At 41.0% G+C, this 26,915-nt stretch overlaps 1 protein-coding gene across 3 annotated transcripts in view; it reads left to right on the plus strand.

Annotated features, from left to right (window-relative positions):
* Positions 1-26,915, plus strand: part of nrp1a (neuropilin 1a) — a 126,881-nt gene that overhangs the window by 22,749 nt on the left and 77,217 nt on the right. For all 3 annotated transcript variants that reach the window (XM_057823855.1, XM_057823857.1, XM_057823856.1), the window contains one exon: positions 22,550-22,731. In XM_057823855.1, the coding sequence (XP_057679838.1) occupies positions 22,550-22,731 (182 nt within the window). The remainder of the gene's footprint in view (positions 1-22,549; positions 22,732-26,915) is intronic.

Below are 26,915 nucleotides of genomic sequence, written 5' to 3' on the forward strand. Positions count from 1 at the left end.
TCTTCTCCAGTTGCTTCCTACTTTTTGGGGAGTCAAGTGTGATCATGTGTGCGTGGTCCGTTGCTCTCCCGAGTGATGAGTGGTTGAGCTGGACTTATTTATTTTTGTGTATTAAAACTGCATAAGTGGACGTCTGCTCCATTTTTTTTATCTTCTATGCACACATCATGCCCTACTACACGTTACAAAGGATCGTATGCGATCCTATGTCGAGGTACCCCTGCAGTTTCAGCAGGTCCATCCATCTGCCCCATTCAGCTTTTTCACGTCAGGCGTCATCACAGTTTTGACCAATATTTGGACAGACAACACAATAATAATACAGTGCTCACATAAATAAAGGAACATAGTGTTCCTTTAATTTTTGTGAGCAGTATACATTGATGTCTGTAACTAGTGATGTGAACAATTCAAGAAAGTCAGAAAGTTGTCAATAGTTGCCAGTATGTACTTACTTCTTCATTTAATTTTTACAATCTTTCGCTTGAAGAGCATCATTCACCCTATTGAACCACAAAAAAAATATATGTACAGTATATATGGCGGAAAACACTCAGGTGACTTGAAGTTCCGCTCTGAGACCCCCAATTTGGCCAAATTTCAAAATTGTCCTATATGCATGTGTGATACATCATTGGAAAGCTTAAAATCTCAATTTTCTGGGGAAACAAAAATTTTGAACAGGAGGGCATTTTTGAAAAAAAAAAAAAAAAATTTAAACAGCAATACCTTATCTGGAGGTGAGAGCACGCGAGAGCAGAATTAGAGACGCCACAACTTTAATGAAATATTATCGCGTACTTACCTTGTTTCAATCCAAAAACTCCATGTAGCATGTATCGCTGAGTGACAAGACACAGCTGTGAATGGCCATAGCTGGATTTTTTTAGATTTAATGGGTGAAACATGGTAATATAAAAAGAGTCACGATGCAGAAATCGCAGACATCAAGGAGTGGTCGAGATGTTCATTTTCATATATTTAGCCTTTTCAATTTTTTTTTTTCAATTTTCTTTGTTTGAATCGATTATTCATCATCTAAAATATTAGGGAAAATGCGACAGTGACGAAAAAAATACAATTAAGCTATTGTTATAAGGTAGATATCCGTTGACTTTTTTACAGACACCAATTTTTTCATCGTGACGTAATTTGTTTAAAGTTTAAAATATGTGAGTGAATAATTTTTTAAAGTCGTTTTTTTTTAAACAAAATATTTGACATCAATTAATGATTCAAAGCTAAAAATGACAGACATTTTAGAATAATAAATAAAATTACTTACCTTCTTTTTATGGCTTGGTTGAAACAAAAGCAGTTGCGCGACGTCTATAAACAGTGGTTTCCAGGGTAAAACGGACAAATTAAAAATAGTTTGGGGGCTTATTGCGTAATGAATCTGCTATTGCAGGATATAGACATATTGTTCAATCAAACACAACAGTTGTTTTGGCTTAAAATACAGCAGTTTATTTTAAAAAGGGGTGCAAGAGCAGAAACTGCTTTTTCAGACTTGTCTGTGTTTTCCGCCATATATTTATAAATACACAAATAGCTGTTGTTGGATCAATACTGCCTAACATTATAATGATAAAATGCATTTTAATTCTATTGCTCAGCAGAGACAAAGTGTCTTTTATTTAGTAGCCATTCAAGCTGTTAGCACGCCATTAAGAGGCCATTTAACTCAGTGAACAATGTTACATTCCTGCCTGAATGCAATTGTGATTTCTGAAATATTTTTTTTTTTATTTATTTATTCTATTTTTTCTTTCTCCTCAAGCTAAGCCTTCACACTCTATCAACCACTCCAACATAAAGTCACTTTTCTTCTAACGGACTAAACCCACCCACAACACAACTCTTTTCTCCTTCCTGCCCATTGTGACAGTCGAGAACGATTTGAACAGCACCCAACAGCTTTTACCTCACGTTGACCTCAGTTTCAACCCGCCTCCTCCCCATCCTCGCCTCCTCTCCCGTATCTCCTGCCCACTTTGAATGTCGTACGCGCTAGTCCTTGCAGCTCATTACCGCCCGGCATCGCTCGCTTGTACAAGCAGAAAAGTCTCAGATGGATGATCTGATGTGCATATCTGTTGCTTTTTCTCATCTTCTGTGATTTCTTTTGCAATGTAGATTACTGGGTTCATTTAAGTTGTGTACTGAGCTTCTTTTTTGAAGCATGAAGAACCTACAGTATCTATCCGACACCTCCACATTTGTTTGATTTGTATGATAATCCTGCATCGCTCCTCAAGCATACAAAATTTTCCTTTAAAAATGTGATCATCATACTAGTGTAGAGTTTGGAGATTTTTTTTGTGTGTGTCTGTCAAGTCTGCAGTTAATTCCATCTTGGCTGACAATTTATAGATGTTTAATCTTCATTGAATGATTAGAGCCATCTGCACCTTCCGCATAATGGAAAATGCTAACGGGAGTTATGTGATAAGCAGGAGCGGATCTAGAAAAATATTCATGGGATGGCGAGAGGAACTTCTTGAAAGTGGCAATATTTCATGATGGTACATCATTGATTCTTTGGACAATGATACGTTATTCTGTGACGATTCGATTCAAAGGCCTTTGATGGATTTAATACAAAATTCTGTAGATATTTAATACGATCCGTTCCAATTTACCTGAAACAATCAAAAATACAAATCAGATTTGATGTGGTTGACAATTTTGTTGATGAAACATTTTTTCTGTTTTTTTTTATTTATTTTTGTTGTTGGAATACAATCATTTTACATTTTGATCAAATTACTTTCATTTTTGTATAGATATACAGTACAGGCCAAAAGTGTGGATACACCTTCTCATTTGTGCGTTTTCTTTATTTTCATGTCTATTTACATTGTAAATTCTATGTTGAGTTAATTATCGAGGGTTGATTGAATATTTGTTTGATTGATTGAATATTTGCTTGTGCTCATATATACCTAATACATACATAATACATATTGCCATATTTTTTCTTATTTGATATAACCAGTAAATGATTATTGCTTGCTATACTAGGCTGTTGTATAATGTTTAAGTGTTACAAAGTGTTAAAGAGGGTCGGGGTGACAACTGCCTTGCTTCATGGCCGCAACATTGCGTAACTAGACCTTCTGGGACATCTTCAGCATCTTACGTCTAGACTTTCGTCTAGACTTTCGAGGACATCTTCCATTCGAGGACATCTTCCCTGGCCGGAGCGTTGCATAACTGAAGTGTCTGGGTCATTCTGACCACTTTACCTAAGTGCCTTTGCTTACACACGTGTATTGAGTTAGTTCCACCTACATGCACACACATAGCCAACCAAAATCACATGGGTGTCTCCAGCTTACTTTCCACCTCCCTTTAGGGCGGCACCTTTCTATGTTAGGACAAGCCCCTAATAAAAGAAAGAGCAAGGAGTTTTAGATCAATTTTGGTGACTATACAGCGTAATCTAGCATTTCACTGTGTAGTCCCTCCTTGCTCTCCTTGGCCAAGAAAACTGAGTGTCTTGTCTCCTTATTTTTGGGTAATTTTACAAATGTCTACCTAAGGGTCTATTTTTGAACTTGACATTTTCTTAATAAGCTTCAAGTAGGAATCACCTAAAATGGTTTCTGACTTCACGGATATGACAATTCAGGGATGATTAGCGGAATTTATTGCTTTATCAATGAGGTTGGGACCTTCCTTTGTGTTGCATTGAATGAGGTGTGTCCAAACTTTTGTCCTGCATTGTATATGTGTATACAGTGATCCTTTGACTGCCAAGTCCATCGCAGTTTTTTTTTTTTTTTTCAATTTAAAAAACAATAATAATTATATATATTTATATACATACCAGCCACTTTATTAGGTACACCTGTCCAACTGCTCGTTAACACTTAATTTCTAATCAGCCAATCACATGGCGGCAACTCAGTGCATTTAAGCATGCAGACATGGTTTAAGACAATCTCCTGCAGTTCAAACCGAGCATCAGTATGGGAAAGAAAGGTGATTTGAGTGACTTTGAACGTGGGATGGTTGTTGGTGCCAGAAGGGCTGGTCTGAGTATTTCAGAAACTGCTGATCTACTGGGATTTTCCCGCACAACCATCTCTAGGGTTTACAGAGAATGGTCCGAAAAAGAAAAACTATCCAGTGAGCGGCAGTTCTGTGGGCGGAAATGTCTTGTTGATGCCAGACGTCAGAGGAGAATGGCCAGACTGGTTCGAGCTGATAGAAAGGCAACAGTGACTCAAATAACCACCCGTTACAACCCAGGTAGGCAGAAGAGCATCTCTGAATGCACAGTACGTTGAACTTTGAGGCAGATGGGCTACAGCAGCAGAAGACCACGCCGGGTGCCACTCCTTTCAGCTAAGAACGGGAAACTGAGGCTACAATTTGCACAAGCTCATCGAAATTGGACAATAGAAGGTTGGGAAAACGTTGCCTGGTCTGATGAGTCTCGATTTCTGCTGCGACATTCGGATGGTAGGGTCAGAATTTGGCTGGTGGTGGTGGTTTAATGGTGTGGGGAATATTTTCTTGGCACTCTTTGGGCCCCTTGGTACCAAGTGAGCATCGTTGGAACGCCACAGCCTACCTGAGTATTGTTGCTGACTATGTCAATCCCTTTATGACCACAATGTACCCAACTTCTGATGGCTACTTTCAGCAGGATAATGCGCCATGTCATAAAGCTGCCTCACTGCCTCAATTCTTCGTGGCATAGATACAACAAGGTGCTGGAAGCATTCCTCAGAGAGTTAATTATGACATGACACTGTCATAACCATTAATGAATGCTTATAACAGATGTTATTTAATGTCATCTGGCAAATTATCTCACTTTTGAATAGATGTCAAAGATCCGAGCTGGACATAAATGGAGTTAGTGCCATAATTTTCCAGATGACACCTGTCATAAGTTTATACTAGTCCTTCTCAAAAAATTAGCATATTGTGATAAAGTTAATTATTTTCTGTAATGTACTGATAAACAGTAGACTTTCATACATTTTAGATTCATTACACACAACTGAAGTAGTTCAAGCCTTTTATTGTTTTAATATTGATGATTTTGGCAAAAAACGTCAAGAAAAACCCAAAATCCCTATCTTAAAACAATTAGCATTTTTCATCCGACCAATACAAAAAAGTGTTTTTTAATACAAAAAAAGTCACCCTTGAATTGATTATATCAGAACTCACTCAATACTTGGTTGGGAATCCTTTTGCAGAAATGACTGCTTCAATGCGGTATGGCATGGAGGCAATCAGCCTGTGACACTGCTGAGGTGTTATGGAGGCCCAGGATGCTTCGATAGCGGCCTTAAGCTCATCCACAGTGTTGGGTCTGGTGTCTCTCAACTTCCTCTTCACAATATCCCACAGATTCTCTATGGGGTTCAGGTCAGGAGAGTTGGCAGGCCAATTGAGCACAGTAATGCCATGGTCAGTAAACCATTTACCAGTGGTTTTGACACTGTGAGCACTGTGTGCTGAAAAATGAAATCTTCATCTCCATAAAGCTTTTCAACAAATGGTAGCATGAAGTACTCCAAAATCTCCTGATAGCTAGCTGCATTGACCCATGCCCTTCATAAAACACAGTAGACCAACACCAGCAGCTGACATGGCTCCCCGGACCATCACTGACTGTGGGTACTTGACACTGGACTACAGGCATTTTGGCATTTTCTTTTTCCCAGTCTTCCTCCAAACTCTGGCACCTTGATTTCTGAATGACATGCAAAATTTGCTTTCATCTGAAAAAAATACCTTGGACCACTGAGCAACAGTCCAGTGCTGCTTCTCTGTAGCCCAGGTCAGGCGCTTCTGCCATTTCCAGCACAACCCTGTGCACGGTGGCTCTGGATGTTGCTACACCAGACTTAGTCCACTGTTTCTGCAGGTCCCCCAAGGTCAGGAATTGGCCCTTCTCCACAGTTTTTGTCATGGTACGATCCCCTCTTCTGATTGTGCAGCGTTTCCTGCCACTCTTTTTCCTTCCCACAGACTTCCCACTGAGATGGCTTGATACAGCACTCTGGGAAAAGACTATTCGCTCAGAAATGTCTTTCTGTGTCTTAGCCTCTTGCTTGAGGGTGTCAATGATGGCCGTCTGGCATATATACATATATATATATTCATTCATTCATTTTCCATGCCGCTTATTCCTCACGAGGGTCGCGGAGGTGCTGGAGCCTATCCCAGCTAACTTCGGGCAGTAGGCAGGGGACACCATGAATTGGTTGCCAGCCAATCGCAGGGCACAAGGAGACACACAACCATTCACGCACACACTCAAACCTATGGACAATTTAGAGTGTTCAATCAGCCTACCATGCATGTTTTTGGGATGTGGGAGGAAACCGGAGTTCCCGGAGGAAACCCATGCAGGCACCGGGAGAACATGCAAACGCCACACAGGAAGGCCGAAGCCCGGGATTGAACCCTAGATCTCAGAACTGTGAGGCAGACATGCTAACCACTCAGCCACCGTGCCGCCAATATTTATATATATATATATATATATATATATATATATATATATATATATATAAATTAGGGGTGTCAAACGATTACAATTTTTAATCGAGTTAATTACAGCTTAAAAATTAATTAATCGTAATTAATCGCAATTAATTGCAATTCAAACCATCTATAAAATATGCCATATTTTTTCTGTAAATTATCGTTGGAATGGAAAGATAAGATACAAGATGGATATATACATTCAACATATGGTACATAAGTACTGTATTTCTTTATTATAGCAATAAATCAACAAGATGGCATTACCATTATTACCATTCTGTTAAAGCGATCCATGGATAGAAAGACTTGTAGTTCTTAAAAGATAACTGTTGGTACAAGTTATAGAAATGTTATATTAAAACCCCTCTTCATGTTTTCGTTTTAATAAAATTTGTAAAAATTTCAATCAAAAAATAAACTAGTAACCCGCCGTTGTTGATGTCAATAATTACACAATGTTCATGGGTGCTGAAGCCTATAAAATGAGAGCGGCAAAACTCCGAAAAACAACAAATACACCTTTCACTGTGCTGTCATTTTAATCAGTTTGAGCGAGGCATTTGTGCGTTAATTGCATCAAATATTTTAACGGGATTAATTAAAAAAAATAATTACCGCTCGTTAAAACGATAATTTTGACAGCCCTAATATATATGTATATATATATATATATATATATATATATATATGATCATGGCGGCACAAGAACAGGCCCACAACACAAGAGCAACAGAGGCTGGGGTCTATCAAACCAGACAGGACCCCAGGTGCAGGCTATGCAAAGAGGCCCCTGAGACAGTCCAGCACATCACAGCAGGGTGTAAGATGCAAGCAGGCAAGGCATACATGGATCGACATAACCAGGTAGCAGGCATAGTGTACAGGAACATCTGTGCCGAGTACGGACTGGAGACCTCAGAGTCAAGGTGGGCGACACCTCCGAAGGTGGTCGAGAACAACCGAGCCAAGATCCTGTGGGACTTCCAGATCCAGACAGACAAACTGGTGATGGCCAACCAGCCTGACATAGTGGTGGTGGATAAACATCAGAAGACAGCAGTAGTTATATATGTAGCAACGTCAGGAAAAAAAGAACATGAAAAGCTGGAGAAATATCAAGGGTTGAAGGAAGAGTTGGAGAAAATGTGGGGAGTGAAGGCAAGAGTGGTGCCAGTAGTGATCGGGACATTAGGGGCAGTAACCCCAAGCTGGGTGCATGGCTCCAACAGATACCAGGAAGAACGTCCGACGTCTCCATTCAGAAGAGCGCAATCCTAGGGACAGCTAAGATCCTGCGCAGGACCCTCAAGCTCCCAGGCCTCTGGTAGAGGACCCGAGCTTGAAAGGAGAGACCATACCGCCCGGGTGGGCGAGACGACGATTATTTTTCATACATATATACATCAATTGTTACACCCCAAGTGTCGATATATGCCAGATGTGTACACATATTGAATCAGCGTTTGCTAAGAAATCATGTAGACTCTACAAAAAGGCCCAAGTGTTATTTACTAACTGACATAGAGAAACATAGCTTTATGCAATGTAATGTAATGTAATCAAAATGCAATTGACTGGAGCTGCCCCCCATCGGTGCCCACGGGGGTGACAAGCCTGTGTTTTACGGTTGCCACCCAACGCTACCCTGCTTTGGAGCCACCCCTGGTGATAAGATAAAGGCATGAAGAGCGAAACCTTTTTAACACATATTTCTAGATATATTCGCCTTGCTGTACCGCTTCGCGCCCATCTTGCCCTGTTATTTTTACCCTTGACCTCTCGTTGATGCTGCAATGGCAGATCATCTGGGTCGCGTCACCGACCCCTGAGGAGAACTCTCGCTTCACTCACCTCACCTCTGCCTGCTCCTCTCTCCTTTGCAATCAGAGATCCTTTCAAATGTCAAGGTGGGGCAAATGGGAGCTATTCCTGCCTGTAATAGTCCACAGAAATAAAGGGGTACTCTCTCGCTCCTTTCTATTCCGTTCTTTCAACGTCATAAGCAAACATGTCATCAGCATTGAAGCATTTAATCTTATGTTCACCTAATGTTTTAGTGTTGGCTAATCATAAAACAATGGAGTCTAAATAGCCAGTTTCATTAAGAGGGTTGTTGTCATCAACAGATCAGGACAATAAAAAGGAAAGCTAATAGATCCAAGATGGCAACATCCATCAGTGGTAATGATAATTGCTGTTTAGGAATATGCGCAGGCCACAAAACCAGAAACATTGGCAGCTAAAATTGTGTCCCAAGTGAGTATGGCCATATTGGGGGTGTCAACGCCAAAGAGACCCGTTTGATTGGTACAGCTGGGCTTTTGAGGGCAGAGAATTTTTCTTCTTCCCTATCTTTCCAACCATCCCTGTGGCAATGGAGTGGTGAGCGAAGTAATCACGCCCTTCTTCCCTCAGTGACAAGGAACCACTTCTGAAAACACATCAGCTCTGATTGGTGGGTGTTTTATGCTGCTGTGCTTTCCACATCCGGATACTTCAACATTGATTTGGGGCAGATTAGGGTGTGGGCACACAGCAGTAGCTTTTCTTTTTATTTGGCAAGCAACCATATATGTACAGCACACGGCTTACTATGAAGCAATAGAAATCTGTTATTTCTCAAAGCCAATCAGCGATTAAAGATTGAAATAATTAAATTTTTGTTATATTGACATGAAATACCAAAAATTGTGCAAAAAGTCTGAGAACAAAGCAATATGAATCATACTGTAGCAATAAAATGATGAATAACAAATTTGGGTTGTTTACATATTTTCGGTGCCCTTTTAATTCTTTTAGGTCTTAGTCTTTTGGACGAAAAAATTTAGTCTTAGTCATATTTTAGACATTTCGAAATGCGTTCGTCTTCGTCTAGTTTTAGTTGACACTTACTCAAAAATGTTTTCGTCTATAAATTTTTAAAGTCCTCGGCCAAAAATAAAGGTTTCCAACAATTTCGAATGAATATAGACAGACGAGCACATGTTGTAGCGTCTACAAGGACAACGCCAACTTCGTGATGATAATACACACTCAGCAAGAAAAACAGTACATTATTTTTAATTAAACCTAACTAGAAGTCACCAACTGTATGGGAAAAAAAGTTGTCTGAACACTTAAGAGGATGCTCGCCATGCTAACGTTGAAGCTAATGCTAACGCGAATGCTATGCTAACATGATGAATTACATTTAGTGCGTGATGATCACTCAGCACAGACTTTTAAAGGCTAAGGCAACATTGCATATTCTCTCTTGCCAAGATAAGAAAACAAATCTTACGATGGGTTTCCATACAAGCAAGCTTGGAGCCTAGTCTCTCTTGAAGCACAATCGATTACTACATGCATCACGATTTGACACGTGACGATTCGATTACGATTCATAAATGTTCAAAAACGATAATTTTTCCCAATAACTTTATGACAGCCGCTAGTAGCGGAACGAAATTCAAGACACGTCTGCCTCCCAGACACCTTTAACAAACGCAAGCACAACGTTATGATACATGCAACTGGTTATTGAACAAGAGATTTACTCCTTTTCAAAAGACTAGAAAATAAATTTGTGCATGAGACAGGCAGGGACCCGGTGGTCACGCTTTGGGTCCTCTTCTGTGCGCATGTTACTTTTTAAAGCGAGAGGGGAAGAGAGGCAGTTCGTTGCTCTTTGTCTTTCAGTTGTCCAGCAGTTGTTTCAAGTCGTCTTGTACTGTTTAGCTTTTATTGTTGTCGTTTTTGAGATGTTACTAGTTAGCGCCGAGCGCTATGCTAATTAGTAACTTCGCTAACATGTATTTCCTTTTCAAGTTGTGCGTTGTTTGGTGGTGTAAAAAAGTTATTCCAGATGCATAACATTTAATACCAGGATTAAGTACAATGGTAACACGACAAACATGCGAAATAGTACACAAATCTGTGAAAACAAAGTATATTGGTTAAAAAAAGTCTTGTTTCTAAAGACAATTTGTTTCCAGAAAATGTGGAATTCATTCCATCAGTGTAAATTTTATTGTATTGTTGAGGGAAATAAGTACTGCCTTTGAAACAGCTAATGCTTGTGCACCTTCTTGTGAAAAAGAGCATCTCAAGGTCAGCTGTGTGTTGTATAAGCATGTAGAGAAATAAGTGCTGCCTTTAAAAGGGTTAATGTTCCTGCACTTTCTTGTAAAAAAAAAAAAAAAAAAATGTTGTATGGGCTTGTTTCTATCGTTCCTGTTGAATCATTAGGATATTTTCAATAAATAATGGACATAAATTTGTTTGTCTACTTTATTAATTAGTAATGTATGATGCATCGATAATCGTGATAACCATGATCATCGTCAATACCGTGATCATCGTTCAATAATCGAACCATAGCACCCTGAATCGTGCTCGAATGGAATCGATGGGTGCCTAAATGGCACACTCTGAGTCGTCATGAAAAAAATTGTACGTTGACAAATATTTTCGTTATCGTCATTTTTGACGAAAAAGACAATAGTTTTTTACATAATTTGATGTAATGAATTTCATTCGGTGTACCTAAAGTTGTCTGTTGAGGGGTACATTGCGTCATACCGGTCATTATATTCAAGCTCATGGAAATAGATCTCGGTATTTGCGTGAAAGCTAACGACCGTCATATGCAAAACAGAATCACATAGCAAGTAGAGGAGAAAGATTCAAACATGGAAAAAGCACCTCAGCGATCATTTGTACAAACGTTAATGATGTTGTGCCAGTGCCCCCAGTGACAGTTTGCAAGCATGTGGGTCCAACTTTCCTGACAGCTGACAAAAGCTAATTTTCCTCTTTAAGTCTACTGGGGCTTTCAGACCTGCAAATCAGTTGTTAAGGCTCTTTCCCCATAGCGTTACCCTGAGATGTTTGAACATGTTGTAGGTAACAAGTTTCATACAGCAGCCTTTACGTAATATTAGGACAGCTAGAGAAAGAGAAATGTCACAGACGTGACATGCTCTGAAACACAGCTGCAATCTTATTTGGGGATTTCCACATTGTTTCAGCTTTTCCAGGTTTTGATTAAGAAATGTAGCCTCGCGTACACATTTATTGCTTGTAGACAAGACTATTTCCATGTGAAAACTACCGGCAATATAACTGTTAGATTGTCAGGCGGAGGGTTTGTTGCTTTCTTTTAGGCTTTGCGAGATGCTACTAATGTTCTTGTCCAGTGCAAGCCAATTGCTTTCTCTCTGTGCCTGGAGAAAGAGGCAGGCTAATACATTTGAGTCGGTGAAGCGAAGGTTGTACAGAATTACTTTCACCCCCTTTCCCCTCTGAACACCCCCACTTTTTTCATTTTAATTTCCCCGTTGGATTGACAAACCATTTTCACTATTAGCACTATGTGTGTGCCTGCGTGTGTGCAGCTCCAGAGCCGACAAGATAAATAAATAGGCGCGGCGTTCAGCTTAATCATATTGTCGCGAGCCATATGAACAACATTCAGCGCAGTGATATGATGCTACATGACACCGCAAAGACCCTGAAAGGCAAACATTCAACTTAAACGTGACAGGTTGGGGTATTGACGACAAGCTAACCCTGAAACTGAGGGGCCATTTGGGATTTCAATTCAGGCTGTGTTTCCTTTGTGATAATAGATGAGATTAATACATGACCTCTGTCATTTTTAAAGACTCAGGTTTTGGAATAAATCCTCGCAGGTGTAAACGGCACTAGAATCGACAGGAGAGGCTTTTCAGAGGCGTTAAATTGCCCCATGAAGCAATTTTACCATAATGTCTTCCAGATGATAAGAGTCTAAATGATTTGCACACAGAGTATGGAGTCCCTAACGCAGAAATACTGGAGGTCTGGCTAATACTCTACTCATCAAGGCCCAATAAAGACATTTTGCCATCTCTTTCTGGTATTTTATACACACATTGCGGCAAGACCTAAAAAACAACAACTTTTTTTCCCAGCCCATTGTGTCACATTTTTAAGCACCATCTAAGCCATTGATGAAAGATTAAAAATGTAATAAACATTTTTTCCAGAAGATGTGAAAAACTAATTAGGATGGTGAAAAAGGAGACCTTTCAAACAAGTTACTAGAAAAAAAAAAACATTGTTTATTAAGGTGATGTCTCCCTTCAGGGAAAAAAAAATGTGGTATTAAAAGATATATATCATCTACAGTATATCATGAAATCAGTGGTGGATGAAGAACTTTTTTTAAAATTTTGCTTAAGTAAAAGTACAGATACATAGGCAAACAATTTACTCTTACTTACTTTACAAGTACAAAAGTACTTGCTTTAAAACTTACTTAACAGGTAGAAAGAAACTGTATTTTCTCCCGATGGAAAAATGTGACATATACTGTGAATGTATATAAATGTATGTGTGTGTATATACAAATTTGAGCCAATATTCAAAGCAAGAAACAAAAAATTAATTGACTGCTCAATTTTATTTATAACTGTGCAAATTGAAACAAAAAAACAAACAATACAATTTATTGTACTCCAAACAGAAGCTTAACAAGCTAAAAAAAATTCCAAAATTTACATTAATGGCGGATTGCAAGCAACTATCACGTGTGATGGTGTGATGGTGTTATACTTATATAGCGCTTTTCCACCTTTCAAGGCGCTCAAAGTGCATACCCACTGTCACTACCGAATCGTGACGAGCTAGCCGGATTGCGAAGGATTGCTACTGCGTATGTGCAAACAGACGCCATTTTCTCTCGAGGGATGACGGGAGATGTAAATCATTGATTAAACAATAAATATACATTTTTCTTTCTTTTTTGGGGGGGTATAATGGTCTCTGGGGGGGTTACTTGGAATGAGGGGAGAGAAAGACTATTTAAAGTGAACTGTTTAAATTCTTGAAAGACTCTAAGTTTATGTATAGATCTTAAGTGTAGAGGCATGGGCCCTGCATATTCTTGTTTACTAGATGGCGTTATGCACCTAAAAGCTTGCAATCCGCCATTAATCAAAGATTTTTTTTTACATGCCACGATGTCCCTTAGGTGATTTATATGTTAAATTCAGACATATATAAACATTATTATTCAACCCACTATTTGAAGAATTATTAACTTATATGTCCCAATCTCTCAGGTATATAAGCGTAAAGCTAACGGGGGAAGTGACGTAGCGTAGCATGATTTGGTAGCCGTACTGCGCATGCACGTTAAAATTCTTCTCGCAATCGATTTTCAGGTGCATACCGCCACCTAATGTACAAAGTTTGCAGCAATAATTCCTCCTGGGGATGGCATGGCTCAGTGGTAGATTTGTTGTCCCCCAACCCTGAGGTTGTGGGTTTGATTCTCTGCCCTGATTAACTCGCCTAAGTATCCTTGAGCAAGATACTGAACCCCACATTGCTCCTGGTGCTGTGTCACCAGTAGGTAATGGCAATGTAGTGTAAAGCGCTTTGAGCGCTATATAAGTTTACAACCCTTACCATCTTTACATTGACTTAATGTCTTTCAAGAATTTAAAACATGTTTTTCTTACATACCTAACTGTCTTCTTCCAGCCTCACCCCAACTAAACCCTTCAGAGACCATTAACATGGTTAAAAATAAACGAAAAGCTTTATTTAAACGTTACCGACTTTGCTATAACAGACAAGGGTTTTCCAGATTCCTATAGTTTAACTAGCATTTTTAGTGAGCCTTTGATAAGATATAAGAAACAGTGTAATTGTAAAAATGAACGAAGGCTTCAAAGTCCTTTATTTGCATATGTGAGTATAGAGTTTCAGTTCTACACCTGTACATTAAACACTTTCAACATTTGAAGGCATTGTGTTCACTTCTATCTACGGCATAATCATTGGATGGGTTAAAAAATAAAATATAATTGTCACCCCACCCAAACAAAAGAAAAATGTATTTTTTATTGTTTAATCTAACTCGTACATATCTTCATCTCCTGTCATCCCTCGAGAACAGCATCAGTTCGTGTATGTGCAGCAGCAATCCATCATGATTGGGTTGTGACACCCCCACCTACTCTACAAGAGTGTACAGCACCCATCTGAATGCACGCTGGTCTCACTGTTCATATTTATTTGTCAAATCTTGTTCACCTGCCTAATCTTGCTTGTTGCTGCCTCTAGTGCTCAATTACGATATAGTTGCACGGGGCTTATCGATTTCGCCGGAGACATGAAAACAAAACAAAAAACAAACAAAACTAACGTGAAATGCAGAAGACAATTTTAAAAGTAGTGGAGTGAAAAGTACAGACACGCGCTGTAAAATGTAGTGAAGTATAAGTAAAAAGTACCACTTCCTATATGAACCCAAGTAAAGTACAGATACACAAAGATGTACTTAGATAAAAGTAATTAAGTACTTCAATACATTCCACCACTGCATAAAATACATATCAGCATCAATCTCTGCTCCATTTATGGTAGATAGCTGCAGACAGGGATGTATGGATAAGGCGGAAAACATTCAGGTGACTTGAAGTTCCACTCTGAGACCCCCAATTTGGCCCAATTTCAAAACTGTCCGATATGCATGTGTGATACATCATTGGGAAGCTTCAAATCTCAATTTTCTGGGGGAAGAAAATTTTTGGACAGGAGGGCATTTATGAAAAAAAAAAGTTTTTTAAACAGCAAATCCCTACATGGAGGTGAGAGCACGCCAGAGCAGAATTACAGACGCCATGACTTTAACGAGATATTATCGCGTACTTACCTTGTTTCGATCCAAAAACTCCATGTCGCATGTATCACCGAGTGTCAAGACACAGCTGTGAATGGATTTTTGTGTGAAACATGGTCATATAACAAGAGTCGCGATGCAGAAATCGCAGACATCAAGGAGTGGTTGAGATCTTCTTTTTCATATATTTACCCTTTTAAACATTTTTTGTTCAATTTTTCTTTATTTGGATTGATTATTTATCATCTAACATATCGGGGGAAATGCGACAGTAACAGAAAAAAATACAATTTAGTGAAAGTCATGAGGTTGATATCCGTGACTTTTTTACAGACGCCATTTTTTTCATTGTGACATAATTTGTTTAAAAATTTAAAATATGCGAGTAAATAGATTTTTTAAGTCTTTTTTTTTTTTTTGCGCAATATTCGACATCAATTAATAATTCTAAGCTGAAAATGACATTTTGAATAATAGATATAATTAATTACCTTGTTTTCATGGCTGGGTTGAAACAAAAACGGTCGCGCGACGTCTGTAAACAGGGGTTTTCAGGGTAAAACGGGCAAATTAAAAATAGTTTGGGGGCTTAATGCGCCATGAATCTGCTATGGCAGCATATAGACATATTATCCTATCAAACGCAGCAGTTGTTTTGGCTTAACACACAGCAGTTTCTTTTAAAGAGGAGTGCAAGAGCAGAAACTGCTTTTTCAGTCTTGTCTGTGTTTTCCGCCATAAGAATTATAAGTCTAAAAAAAGTTATTTGTTTCGGAAAAATACATTTGTAGGATCAATCAAACTAGCAAACCCCGTGACGAACTTGTTACCCAAAGTAGGCCTAATAGGCATCATTAACCAAAAAATTTTCTTTAGTTCAAGGAATCCTTTCAAGAGAAACTCCCAAACCATTAAACCGCATTACAGGGAGAATAACAGTGTAAACACCATGTGAATCTAGTAATCGTTTTATTGCATTGCACTTGATAAAGAAGCTGAAACAAAGTAGCTCTTGTTAAAGTTGCTCGAGCAAAGCCTTTCCCACAGCTGGTGGGAAACAAAGAGTGAACAGACGTTTTAAAGCAGGAAACAGCGGAAAAAATACTCAAAATGCCTTTGCGCTATTTAAAAAATGAAAATACATCTCCTGTCCTGTTGGCTTTAAGTCACCCCAAGGGAGTAACAATAAGAGAAGAGCAAGTGGGGGAATTACATTATATGTATGTTTAAAGCTTTACTTTGGATCCCCTTTTGGTTGCTCACTGGACAAAATGTCCAGCACTGCTTACAAATGGTCTCCATTTTCTATAAATACTTGTTGTGATTGGTTGACAACCAGTTCAGGGTGTACCCAATCTCCTCTACGGAGGATAAGCAGTACATAAGATGAATGAATGATTGCATGAAAATCATCCCTCTAATTTAGCCAAAATATTTCATATCAGAACTGTGATATGAACCCAAGACCTCCACACATTGTCACTAAATCAGAAACTGAATTTGAGTCATTACAAGACCATTTGTGAGGTAGTTTCATCAAAAAGGGGGCAAAAACATACAAGTGGATACAAGTCAGGTCCCACTTGAGGGAATTAGTCTACCCCGAGCTATAAGCAAGTGTAGATCCATTTTTTTGTGAACAATCCCTTTCATTTCAGTAAATTCAGAATCACAGAAGAGGCCTACTGTTTTGACAGTAATTTGGGATTAAGCGAAACTATGAAAAGAAGTTCCTTTGCCCAGAAGGTGCATATTTTGAAAGAGCATATATGCAACTGTGCTTGTCCATACACCTGCCCTTAAATTTGCCTTCACCACTTAAGATTTAGAATCTGTCCGTGTGTGTGATTTAGCTGTCAAGTCAGACCTAGTAGTTAATAACTGATAAGATGCGCTGTCAAATATTGGATGCATCTTCCTCTGACATGATGGATTGAAAGTGCAAAATCAACACTGTACGAGATACACCTCCAAAATAGCGTACTGAAAATTGTTTGCAATAATGTAAAACTGCTGCTGTTTAACACAGAGGTGTTTCAAATATTAGTTTAAAAAACTGAATAATAATCAGAATGAGGCAGTGCAGTTCACGACTGCCAAATGATTCTCTAGTAAAAATGTGCGACCTCTATGAAGTTGGCCTCCCATCAGTGTTGTTAATCTTACTTTAAAACAGTAATCAATTACAGTTACAAATTACATCTCCCAAAAAGTAAATGCATTAGTAATGCAGTTACCTGAATTTCAGAGTAATTAGTTACTTGGCAAAGTAACTGGTGTCACCTTTCATGTTTTTTTTTTACCCCCCCCCCCCCCAAAAAAAAAAAAAAAAATATAGTAACCTTTGCTATGTTTGGAAGTCATTTAATGCTGTGAATCAACCGTTAAAGTTGTTAAAATTGCTCAAGTTATTGCATCAGTTCCCTTCTGTTTACTTTCGACATGTGAAAGTTTTAAAACTGTTTCATCATTTAAAGACAGACTCAAGTCAAGATTTTGCCGATTTAGGAGTATTTTAGATCAAAAGTTACTTAGGTTCGCTAGGAAGGTTCTCTACAACAGAGCCTTCCTGAGAAGTCTACTGCTTTAAGATGGCGGCTGTTTACTAACGCCACTGAGTCTGTCATTTCGCATCTAGTCATGTTTTTTTTTTCACCCCCCCTCCCCCCCAAAAAAACAAAAACAGTAACCTTTGCTATGTTTGGAAGTCATTTAATCCTGTGAATCAACCGTTAAAGTTGTTAAAATTGCTCCCGTTATTGCATCAGTTCCCTTCTGTCTACTTTCGACATGTGAAAGTTTTAAAACTGTTTCATCATTTAAAGACAGACTCAAGTCAAGATTTTGCTGATTTAGGAGTATTTTAGATCAAAAGTCCCGAGCGGTGTTCTGTTATTGGACTTCTGTGCTCGTCACGGTTTGTCTATAACGAACACCATGTTCAAACATAGGGGTGTCCATATGTGCACTTGGCACCAGGACACCCTAGGCCGCAGTTCGATGATCGACTTCGTAATCGTGTCATCGGACTTGCGGCCGCATGTTTTGGACACTCGGGTGAAGAGAGGGGCGGAGCTGTCAACTGATCACCACCTGGTGGTGTGTTGGCTCCGATGGCGAGGGAAGATGCTGGCCAGACCTGGCAGGCCCAAACGTATTGTGAGGGTCTGCTGGGAACGTCTGGCAGAATCCCCTGTCAGAAAGAGTTTCAACACCCACCTCCGGCAGAACTTCTCCCTTGTCCCGGGGGAGGTGGGGGACATTGAGTCCGAGTGGGCCATGTTCCGCACCTCCATTGTTGAGGCGGCCGATCAGAGCTGTGGCCGTAAGGTGGTTGGTGCCTGTCGTGGCGGCAATCCCCGAACCCGCTGGTGGACACCAGCGGTAAGGGATGCCGTCAAGCTGAAGAAGGAGGCCTATCGGGCCTTTTTGGCCTGTGGGACTCCGGAGGCAGCTGACAGGTACCGGCTGGCCAAGCGGACTGCGGCCTCGGCGGTCACCGAGGCAAAAACTCGGACATGGGAGGAGTTCGGTGAGGCCATGGAAAACGACTTCCGGACGGCTTCGAGGAAATTCTGGTCCACCATCCGGCGTCTGAGGAGAGGAAAGCAGTGCACTATTAACACTGTGTATAGTGAAGATGGTGTACTGCTGACCTCGACTCGGGACGTCGTGAGTCGGTGGAGAGAATACTTCGAAGCCCTCCTCAATTCCACCGACACGCCTTCCTTTGAGGAAGCAGAGTCTGGGGACTCTGAGGTGGGCTCTTCGATCTCTGGGGTTGAAGTCACTGAGGCGGTTGGTAAGCTCCTCGGTGGCAAGGCCCCGGGGGTGGATGAGATCCGCCCGGAGTTCCTAAAGGCTCTGGATGTTGTAGGGCTGTCATGGCTGACACGCCTCTACAACATCGCGTGGACATCGGGGACAGTGCCTCTGGATTGGCAGACCGGGGTGGTGGTCCCCCTTTTTAAAAAGGGGGACCGGAGGGTGTGTTCCAATTATAGAGGAATCACACTCCTCAGCCTCCCCGGTAAAGTCTATTCAGGGGTGCTGGAGAGGAGGGTCCGTCGGGAGGTCGAATCTCGGATTCAGGAGGAGCAGTGTGGTTTTCGTCCCGGCCGTGGAACAGTGGACCAGCTCTACACCCTCAGCAGGGTCCTCGAGGGTGCATGGGAGTTCGCCCAACCAGTCTACATGTGTTTTGTGGATTTGGAGAAGGCGTTCGACCGTGTGCCTAGGGGAATCCTGTGGAGGGTGCTCCGGGAGTACGGGGTACCGAGCCTCTTGGTAAGGGCTGTTCGGTCCCTGTACGACCGGTGTCAGAGTCTGGTCCGCATTGCCGGCAGTAAGTCGAATTCGTTCCCAGTGAGGGTTGGACTCCGCCAAGGCTGCCCTTTGTCACCGATTTTGTTCATAACTTTTATGGACAGAATTTCTAGGCGCAGCCGAAGCGTTGAGGGGGTCCGGTTTGGTGACCTCAGCATTGAATCTCTGCTTTTTGCAGATGATTTAGTGCTGTTGGCTTCATCAAGCCGTGACCTCCAACTCTCACTGGAGCGGTTCGCAGCTGAGTGTGAAGCGGTTGGGATGAAGATCAGCACCTCCAAATCCGAGACCATGGTCCTCAGTCGGAAAAGGGTGGAGTGCCCTCTCCGGGTCGGGGATGAGATCCTGCCCCAAGTGGAGGAGTTCAAGTATCTTGGGGTCTTGTTCACGAGTGACGGTAGGAGGGAGCGGGAGATCGACAGGCGAATCGGTGCGGCGTCTGCAGTAATGCGGACGCTGCACCGGTCCGTAGTGGTGAAGAAGGAGCTGAGCCGAAAGGCAAAGCTCTCGATTTACCAGTCGATCTACGTTCCTACCCTCACCTATGGTCACGAGCTTTGGGTCGTGACCGAAAGAACAAGATCCCGGATACAAGCGGCCGAAATGAGTTTCCTCCGCAGGGTGTCCGGGCTCTCCCTTAGAGATAGGGTGAGAAGCTCGGTCATCCGGGAGGGACTCGGCGTCGAGCCGCTACTCCTCCGCGTAGAGAGGAGCCAGCTGAGGTGGCTCGGGCATCTGGTTCGGATGCCTCCCGGACGCCTCCCTGGAGAGGTGTTCCGGGCATGTCCCACCGGCGGGAGGCCCCGGGGACGACCCAGGACACGCTGGAGAGACTATGTCTCTCGGCTGGCCTGGGAACGCCTTGGGATCCCGCCGGAGGAGCTGGTTGAAGTGGCTGGGGAGAGGGAAGTCTGGGCTTCCCTGTTAAAGCTGCTGCCCCCGCGACCCGACCCCGGAACAAGCGGAAGATAATGGATGGATGGATGGATAGATCAAAAGTTACTTAGGTTCGCTAGGAAGGTTCTCTACAACAGAGCCTTCCTGAGAAGTCTACTGCTTTAAGATGGCGGCTGTTTATTAACGCCACCGAGTCTGTCATTTCGCATCTAGTTCTCTATACAGTCATTTCCTCGCCGTGTCTGTCATTTTGCATCTAGTTCAACATACATGTGATATCTACCGTAGCATCATTTGGGCGTAGTTTGTAGTCTATCTGCCACAGTCACGTATTACTGGAGCCACCTAGTGTCACGTTTGCAACGGCGTCACAACTCCATTCCCTCCGCTCCACTCCTGCTCAGGTCTCTCGTCTCCATGAGTCAATGTCTCTCAGACCTTTCTCGTGTTATTCAACCAACGTAGTAATGCATAGTAACGCACGCCTTTACATCCTCAGTAACGGTAACAGCGTTGCCTAGATGAGAAAAGTAATTAATTAGATTACCCATTACTGAAAAAATAACGACGTTAGTAACGCCGTTATACACCAACGCCGTTATTAACAACACTGCCCCCCATCGGATGCAAATTCATATAAAAATGATGACAATTGTTTGTGCTGCGTTTGTGCTGTAAAATGTTTCGTTTGTGGTGCTATGTAATAATTACTTGCAATATTAGCATGCGATGTCAAACTGCTGCTACTTCACTTCGATTATTTGCTCATTATCTCAAACACATTTTATATTTATATTTATTAGATTTTATACTTTTATACTCTCAAGTCACTTTTGAGATTTTAACTTATCTTATCCTGTATAATGACAACAAAGGGCTATTCTAGTCTAGTCTAGTCTAGTCTAGTCTATTCTATCTTTTTTAAGATATTTACAGTTCTTTTATAGGTGGATCTGAGGTCAACCAGCTCCCTTCTTTCATTAAAATGGCTAAAAATTATTCCATTTGTTTATACTACGTTTGTGTTCATTTGTTTTGTAAGGATTTTCATTTGTGCTGCTATCATTTTATAGGTTTTGAGACATTCATTTTGAGTGAAGACGTCAATCGCAGCACCTCCATCGCGGCTGACGAAGCGTACCAACTCTCTCAATAAGAGAGGGGTGTCCCAACAACTAGCGTAAACGTAGCACAAACGAATGGAACCCCTTCGGGTCCATTTTGCAGTAAATGGGGGGGCTGCGAGCCATGTCATCACTCAAAATTAATATCTCAAGCCCCCCCCATTTACTGCAAACTGGACTCGAAGGGGTGCCATTCGTTTGTGCTAAGTTTACGCTAGTTGTTGGGACACCCCTCTGTTATTGAGAGAGTTGATACGCTTCGTCAGTAGCGGGAGTTGCATACGAAGCTGGAGGTGACATCAACACTTGAAATTATATCCCCATACCTCAAAAATGATACCGGCACAAACAGAATTTTTTTCAGCATAAACGTAGCACAAACAAATGACTTAATTTTTTATATGAATTTGCATCCGAAGGGGGGTCAACTTCACGGTGGTTAATGTGTGCCATGTATTGATCCATCTTCCATAGCTCTTATCTTCACATTGGTCACGGGATTGCTTGAGCCTATCCCAACTGACTATCAAATTAAAGTTTATCTGCCAAGGATAATAACAGTTATTATTATACAACATATTATCCACCTGAGGCTGTTTGGACCACCCTCCATGATCTCAGCCAACTTCTACATACCTTATCCTGTGTGTGAGCGTCTCTTTGCATCATGCCTCCTTTTCCCAGACTCCTATTTCAAAGCTTATCTGCTGCTAAATCCAGTTCTGACTCAATTAGTGTGCTGTTTCCCCTCTGGTGTTGGAGATCTAAATTCCATCGGCATGTAATTTTTAGCGTGTGTGCGTATTTAATAGATTTTGCACCTGCTCCTCAGGTTCAGTGCGCATGGAAGGTAATACATCAGCAGTGTTTGTGTTGGTGTGTTCAGTATAGTGAAATTATATTATGTGATAGACACCTCCACAACTTCATCTCTGTGCTTTTGCAACAAAATATATATGTAAATATCTTCCTCCCTGTACAATTCAGCGTAGGTGATAGTTATACTGATTCTTTTCTCTTCACTCAGGTATGACTACGTGGAAGTGCGAGACGGCATAGATGAGAGTGGTCAGCTGGTTGGCAAGTACTGCGGCAAGATCGCGCCCTCTCCAGTCGTGTCCTCTGGAAACCAGCTTTTCATCAAATTTGTCTCTGACTACGAGACCCATGGAGCAGGTTTCTCCATACGATATGAGATCTTCAAGACAGGTTGGTAGCCTTTTTTCTGTTTTGTTTTTTGACAAATGGTTTTTCCCCAGATTAAGGATAAAATGTAATTTCTGTCTGAATCTGAGGATCCACAATGCGCTCTTTCTAATTTCATGCTTTGCTTATGATGGTTTGCTTTCCAAACAATGGTCTACTGTTCCTCAAGTTGCGCAATTTCCCACTATTTATCCCATGTAAAATAATGTAAGTGGAGTAAAGGAATAATCTGATTTGACCAAAATTGATGTCAACGATGAGCAAATGTTGTTGTTTTTTTCTTGGAAAGAGAGCTGCTACCAACTACTTGGCCAAATTTAGATACAGTATCTACATCATTTTCATGGACACAAGCATTTTATTTGTTACTGCAGTCCCTGTAATCGGTAACAAGATGCATTATTTCTTATTTTGTATTTGACTCAAACATCATTACTCTTGCAAATGGATATCAAAAAGTTACTGCTCGCAGCAAGGATAAATCAGCAAGGAGGAATGAGAGAGGTAAGCTAGGTAACCCACCTAGGCAACATAAACCACTTTTAGGTCACAATCTACCAGTTAAGAAATACTGATTAATTGCATAATAGTTAAAGTGATACAGTATATCCTCCATTCTGTCCTGACAAAGTAGAGTAGCAAGTGTAGGAAGAGATGAAGTAGAGATGGAAGTTGATGAGCATGAGCAAAGGTGAATTGAGTATCAACAATGAATGTCCCAATTTTGATTTTGAATACAAGAAATGTTGGTTTGATTATTTACACACATCACATATCCAGAGGCAACATTGGGAGAATGTCTGCAGCTCCTCTGTTTTCAAGAGAGAGGAAGGTTAGAACACATACAGTCATGTGAAAAAATTAGGACACCCCATGAACCATTCAGTTCTTTATTAGGAGATGTTCACATATTAATGTCTGATCTTTTTTTACTTTATCTCTGGAAAAGAAAGTGATTTAATTGTAGGTAAACAACAAAAATTAAAGTTTACTCATTAAAGGAAATATATCAACAAAAATGCATATTCTAACTGAGGAAAAAGTTAGAACACCCTACCACCTAATACCTAGTGTTACCCTCTTTGGCTGAAATAACTTCAGTGAGACGCTTTTTGTAGCCATCTACCAGTGTTTGACATCGGTCTGAAGAAGGTTTGCATCACTCCTCAACGCAGAATACTTTCAGCTGTGAGATGCTTGAGGGGTTTCTTGCATGTACAGCCCGTTTCAAGTCACCCCACAGCATCCCAATGGGATTAAGATCTGGGCTTTGACTCGGCCATTCCAGGACTCTCCATTTGTTTGTCCTCTGTTCTAGTGTCCAAATAATTCAATTTAAGATCATCTGTCCAAAAACTTTATTCCAGAGGTCCTGGTCTTTGTCTGCATTCACTCTGGCAAACTTCAGTGGGGCTTTCATGTTCTTCTTGGAGAGCAAAGGTTTCCTCCTTGCACACCTCCCATGAAGGTTAAACTTGTGAATTTTCTTTCTGATTGTAGAGGCATGCACTTTCACATCAACAGTAGCAAGAGCCTGCTGTAGGTCCCGTGATGAGATTTTCAGGTTTTTGGAGACTCTGCTCTAGCGGTGAACTTGGTTGGACAGCCAAACCTGAGCATGCTGTTTTGAATGTCCTCCACTTGTAGACTATTTTCCGGACAGTGGAATGGCTGATTTTATATTCTTTTGAGATCTTTTGAAATCTCTTACCAGACTTACAAGCGTCTACAATACTCATAAGCGTCTACAATCTTCTTTCTGAAGGCCTCAGACAGCTCCTTTGATCTCACCATGGTGTTTTCTCTCATTTCAACAGTCAGGGGCACACCAAACTAAATGTGAGGTTGAAATAAGGCAAGCCTCCTTCAAAACACTGGGTAATGATGTTCTAATCATGTGCACCTGATGTGATACTCCTGTGTGTGATTTTAGTCATTTTAGGTGGGATTGAATGTGGAGGTGTCCTAATTTATTCCTCAACAGAAATTGTTTTTATTTAAAGTTACATTTTATAGAAAGTTATAAAAAAAATTATGTTTAATTGTTTAGTTCTATTACTTGAATCTCTCAAGATTGTTAAAATTGATATTAAATATCCATATGACCAAATTTGTTTGAAAGCACACAGGCTTCCATAGGATGTCCTAATTTTTTCACATGACTGTATCTACAACTGCCTACCCAGCAGCCTCCACTTTCATTAATTAACCTTAGTAGAAATCTCTGGGACCGCCTCCGTTGACCTCAAAAGCATGATTGATGGTCCGTAAGGTCCCCTTCATTTTAATCTTTACTTATGTGTGTACGTGTCTATCTGTGCATTGCCGCCACAGTATCGCAGCTGGTGGAGTGTGGCTCCATTTACAAGATCAAAGTGACACTCAACGCCACCGCATGGATGCTCATCCGCGCACACGTAATGCCTGATCCCCCTTGATAGACCAGTTAAATCCACAACATTCTTCCTTTGATTAGCTTGGTATTTTCCAGTTCAATCTATTATCATAGATTTGAATTTGAAATATGTAAGTGGCCTGGTGGTGATAGTATTCTAACTACAGTACACATAATTAGAGAGCTGAGGACAGACTGTACACGTATTATGTTACATAAAGAAACATTTGATCTATGAGTCCGTCAGTGTGAGGCCAGAAACATATTGTCACAGGATTAATTGAGGTTGTACAGTACTCAATCGTGATGTCAGCAACCCACCAATGGGAGCATCGCGTTGCCACATCAAACGCACCAATAGGAGCATCGCACTGACACATTGCGTTGCCGACAGTATTCCTACTGATGCTACAATAGTTTTAGGAAGAATGTAATTTCCTTTAGTCATTTTAAAATATATTTTATCGTTTGGAGATACAGAAGCACTGTACATCCCTTGCAAATGACCTATGTACAGTGGAGCAAATAAGTATTTAGTCAACCACCAATTGCGCAAGTTCTCCTACTTGAAAAGATTAGAGAGGCCTGCAATTGTCAACATGGGTAAACCTCAACCATGAGAGACACAATGTGGAAAGAAAAAAAACAAGAAATCACATTGTTTGATTTTTAAAGAATTTATTTCCAAATTACAGTGGAAAATAAGTATTTGGTCACCTACAAACAAGCAAGATTTCTGGCTGTCAAAGAGGTCTAAAGTCTTCTAACGAGGTCTAACGGGCCTCCACTCGTTACCTGTATTAATGGCACCTGTTTTAACTCATTATCGGTATAAAAGACACCTGTCCACAACAGTCATCAGTCAGTCACGCTCCAAACTCCACTATGGCCAAGACCAAAGAGCTGTCGAAGGACACCAGAGACAAAATTGTAGACCTGCACCAGGCTGGGAAGACTGAATCTGCAATAGGTAAAACGTTTGCTGGAAAGAAATCAACTGTGGGAGCAATTATTAGAAAATGGAAGACATACAAGACCACTGATAATCTCCCTCGATCTGGGGCTCCATGCAAGATCTCACCCTGTGGCGTCAAAATGATAACAAATCCCAGAACCACACATGGGGGACTTAGTGAATGACGTACAGAGAGCTGGGACAACAGTAACAAAGTAAAACAATGCACCTCCAGGGACTCAAATCCTGCACTGCCAGACGTGTCCCACTGCTGAATAAAGTACACGTCCAGGCCCGTCTGCGGTTCGCTAGGGAGCATTTTGAAGATCCAGAAGAGGACTGGGAGAATGTGTTATGGTCAGATGAAACCAAAATAGAACTTTTTGGTAGAAACACAGGTTTTCATGTTTGGAGGAGAAAGAATACTGAATTGCATCCGAAGAACACCATACACACTGTGAAGCATGGGGGTGGAAACATCATGCTTTGGGGCTGTTTTTCTGCAAAGGGACCAGGACGACTGATCTGTGTAAAGGAAAGAATGAATGGGGCCATGTATCGAGAGATTTTGAGTGAAAATCTCCTTCCATCAGCAAGGGCATTGAAGATGAGATGTGGCTGGGTCTTTCAGCATGACAATGATCCCAAACACACAGCCAGGGTAACAAAGGAGTGGCTTCGTAAGAAGCATTTCAAGGTCCTGGAGTGGCCTAGCCAATATCCAGATCTCAACCCCATTGAAAATCTGTGGAGGGAATTTAAAGTCTGTGCTGCCCAACGACAGCCCCAAAACATCACTGCTCTAGAGGATATCTGCATGGAGGAATGGGTCAAAAT

Source organism: Corythoichthys intestinalis, chromosome 20 (genome assembly GCF_030265065.1).
Source record: "Corythoichthys intestinalis isolate RoL2023-P3 chromosome 20, ASM3026506v1, whole genome shotgun sequence".
NCBI classification, from domain to species: domain Eukaryota; kingdom Metazoa; phylum Chordata; class Actinopteri; order Syngnathiformes; family Syngnathidae; genus Corythoichthys; species Corythoichthys intestinalis.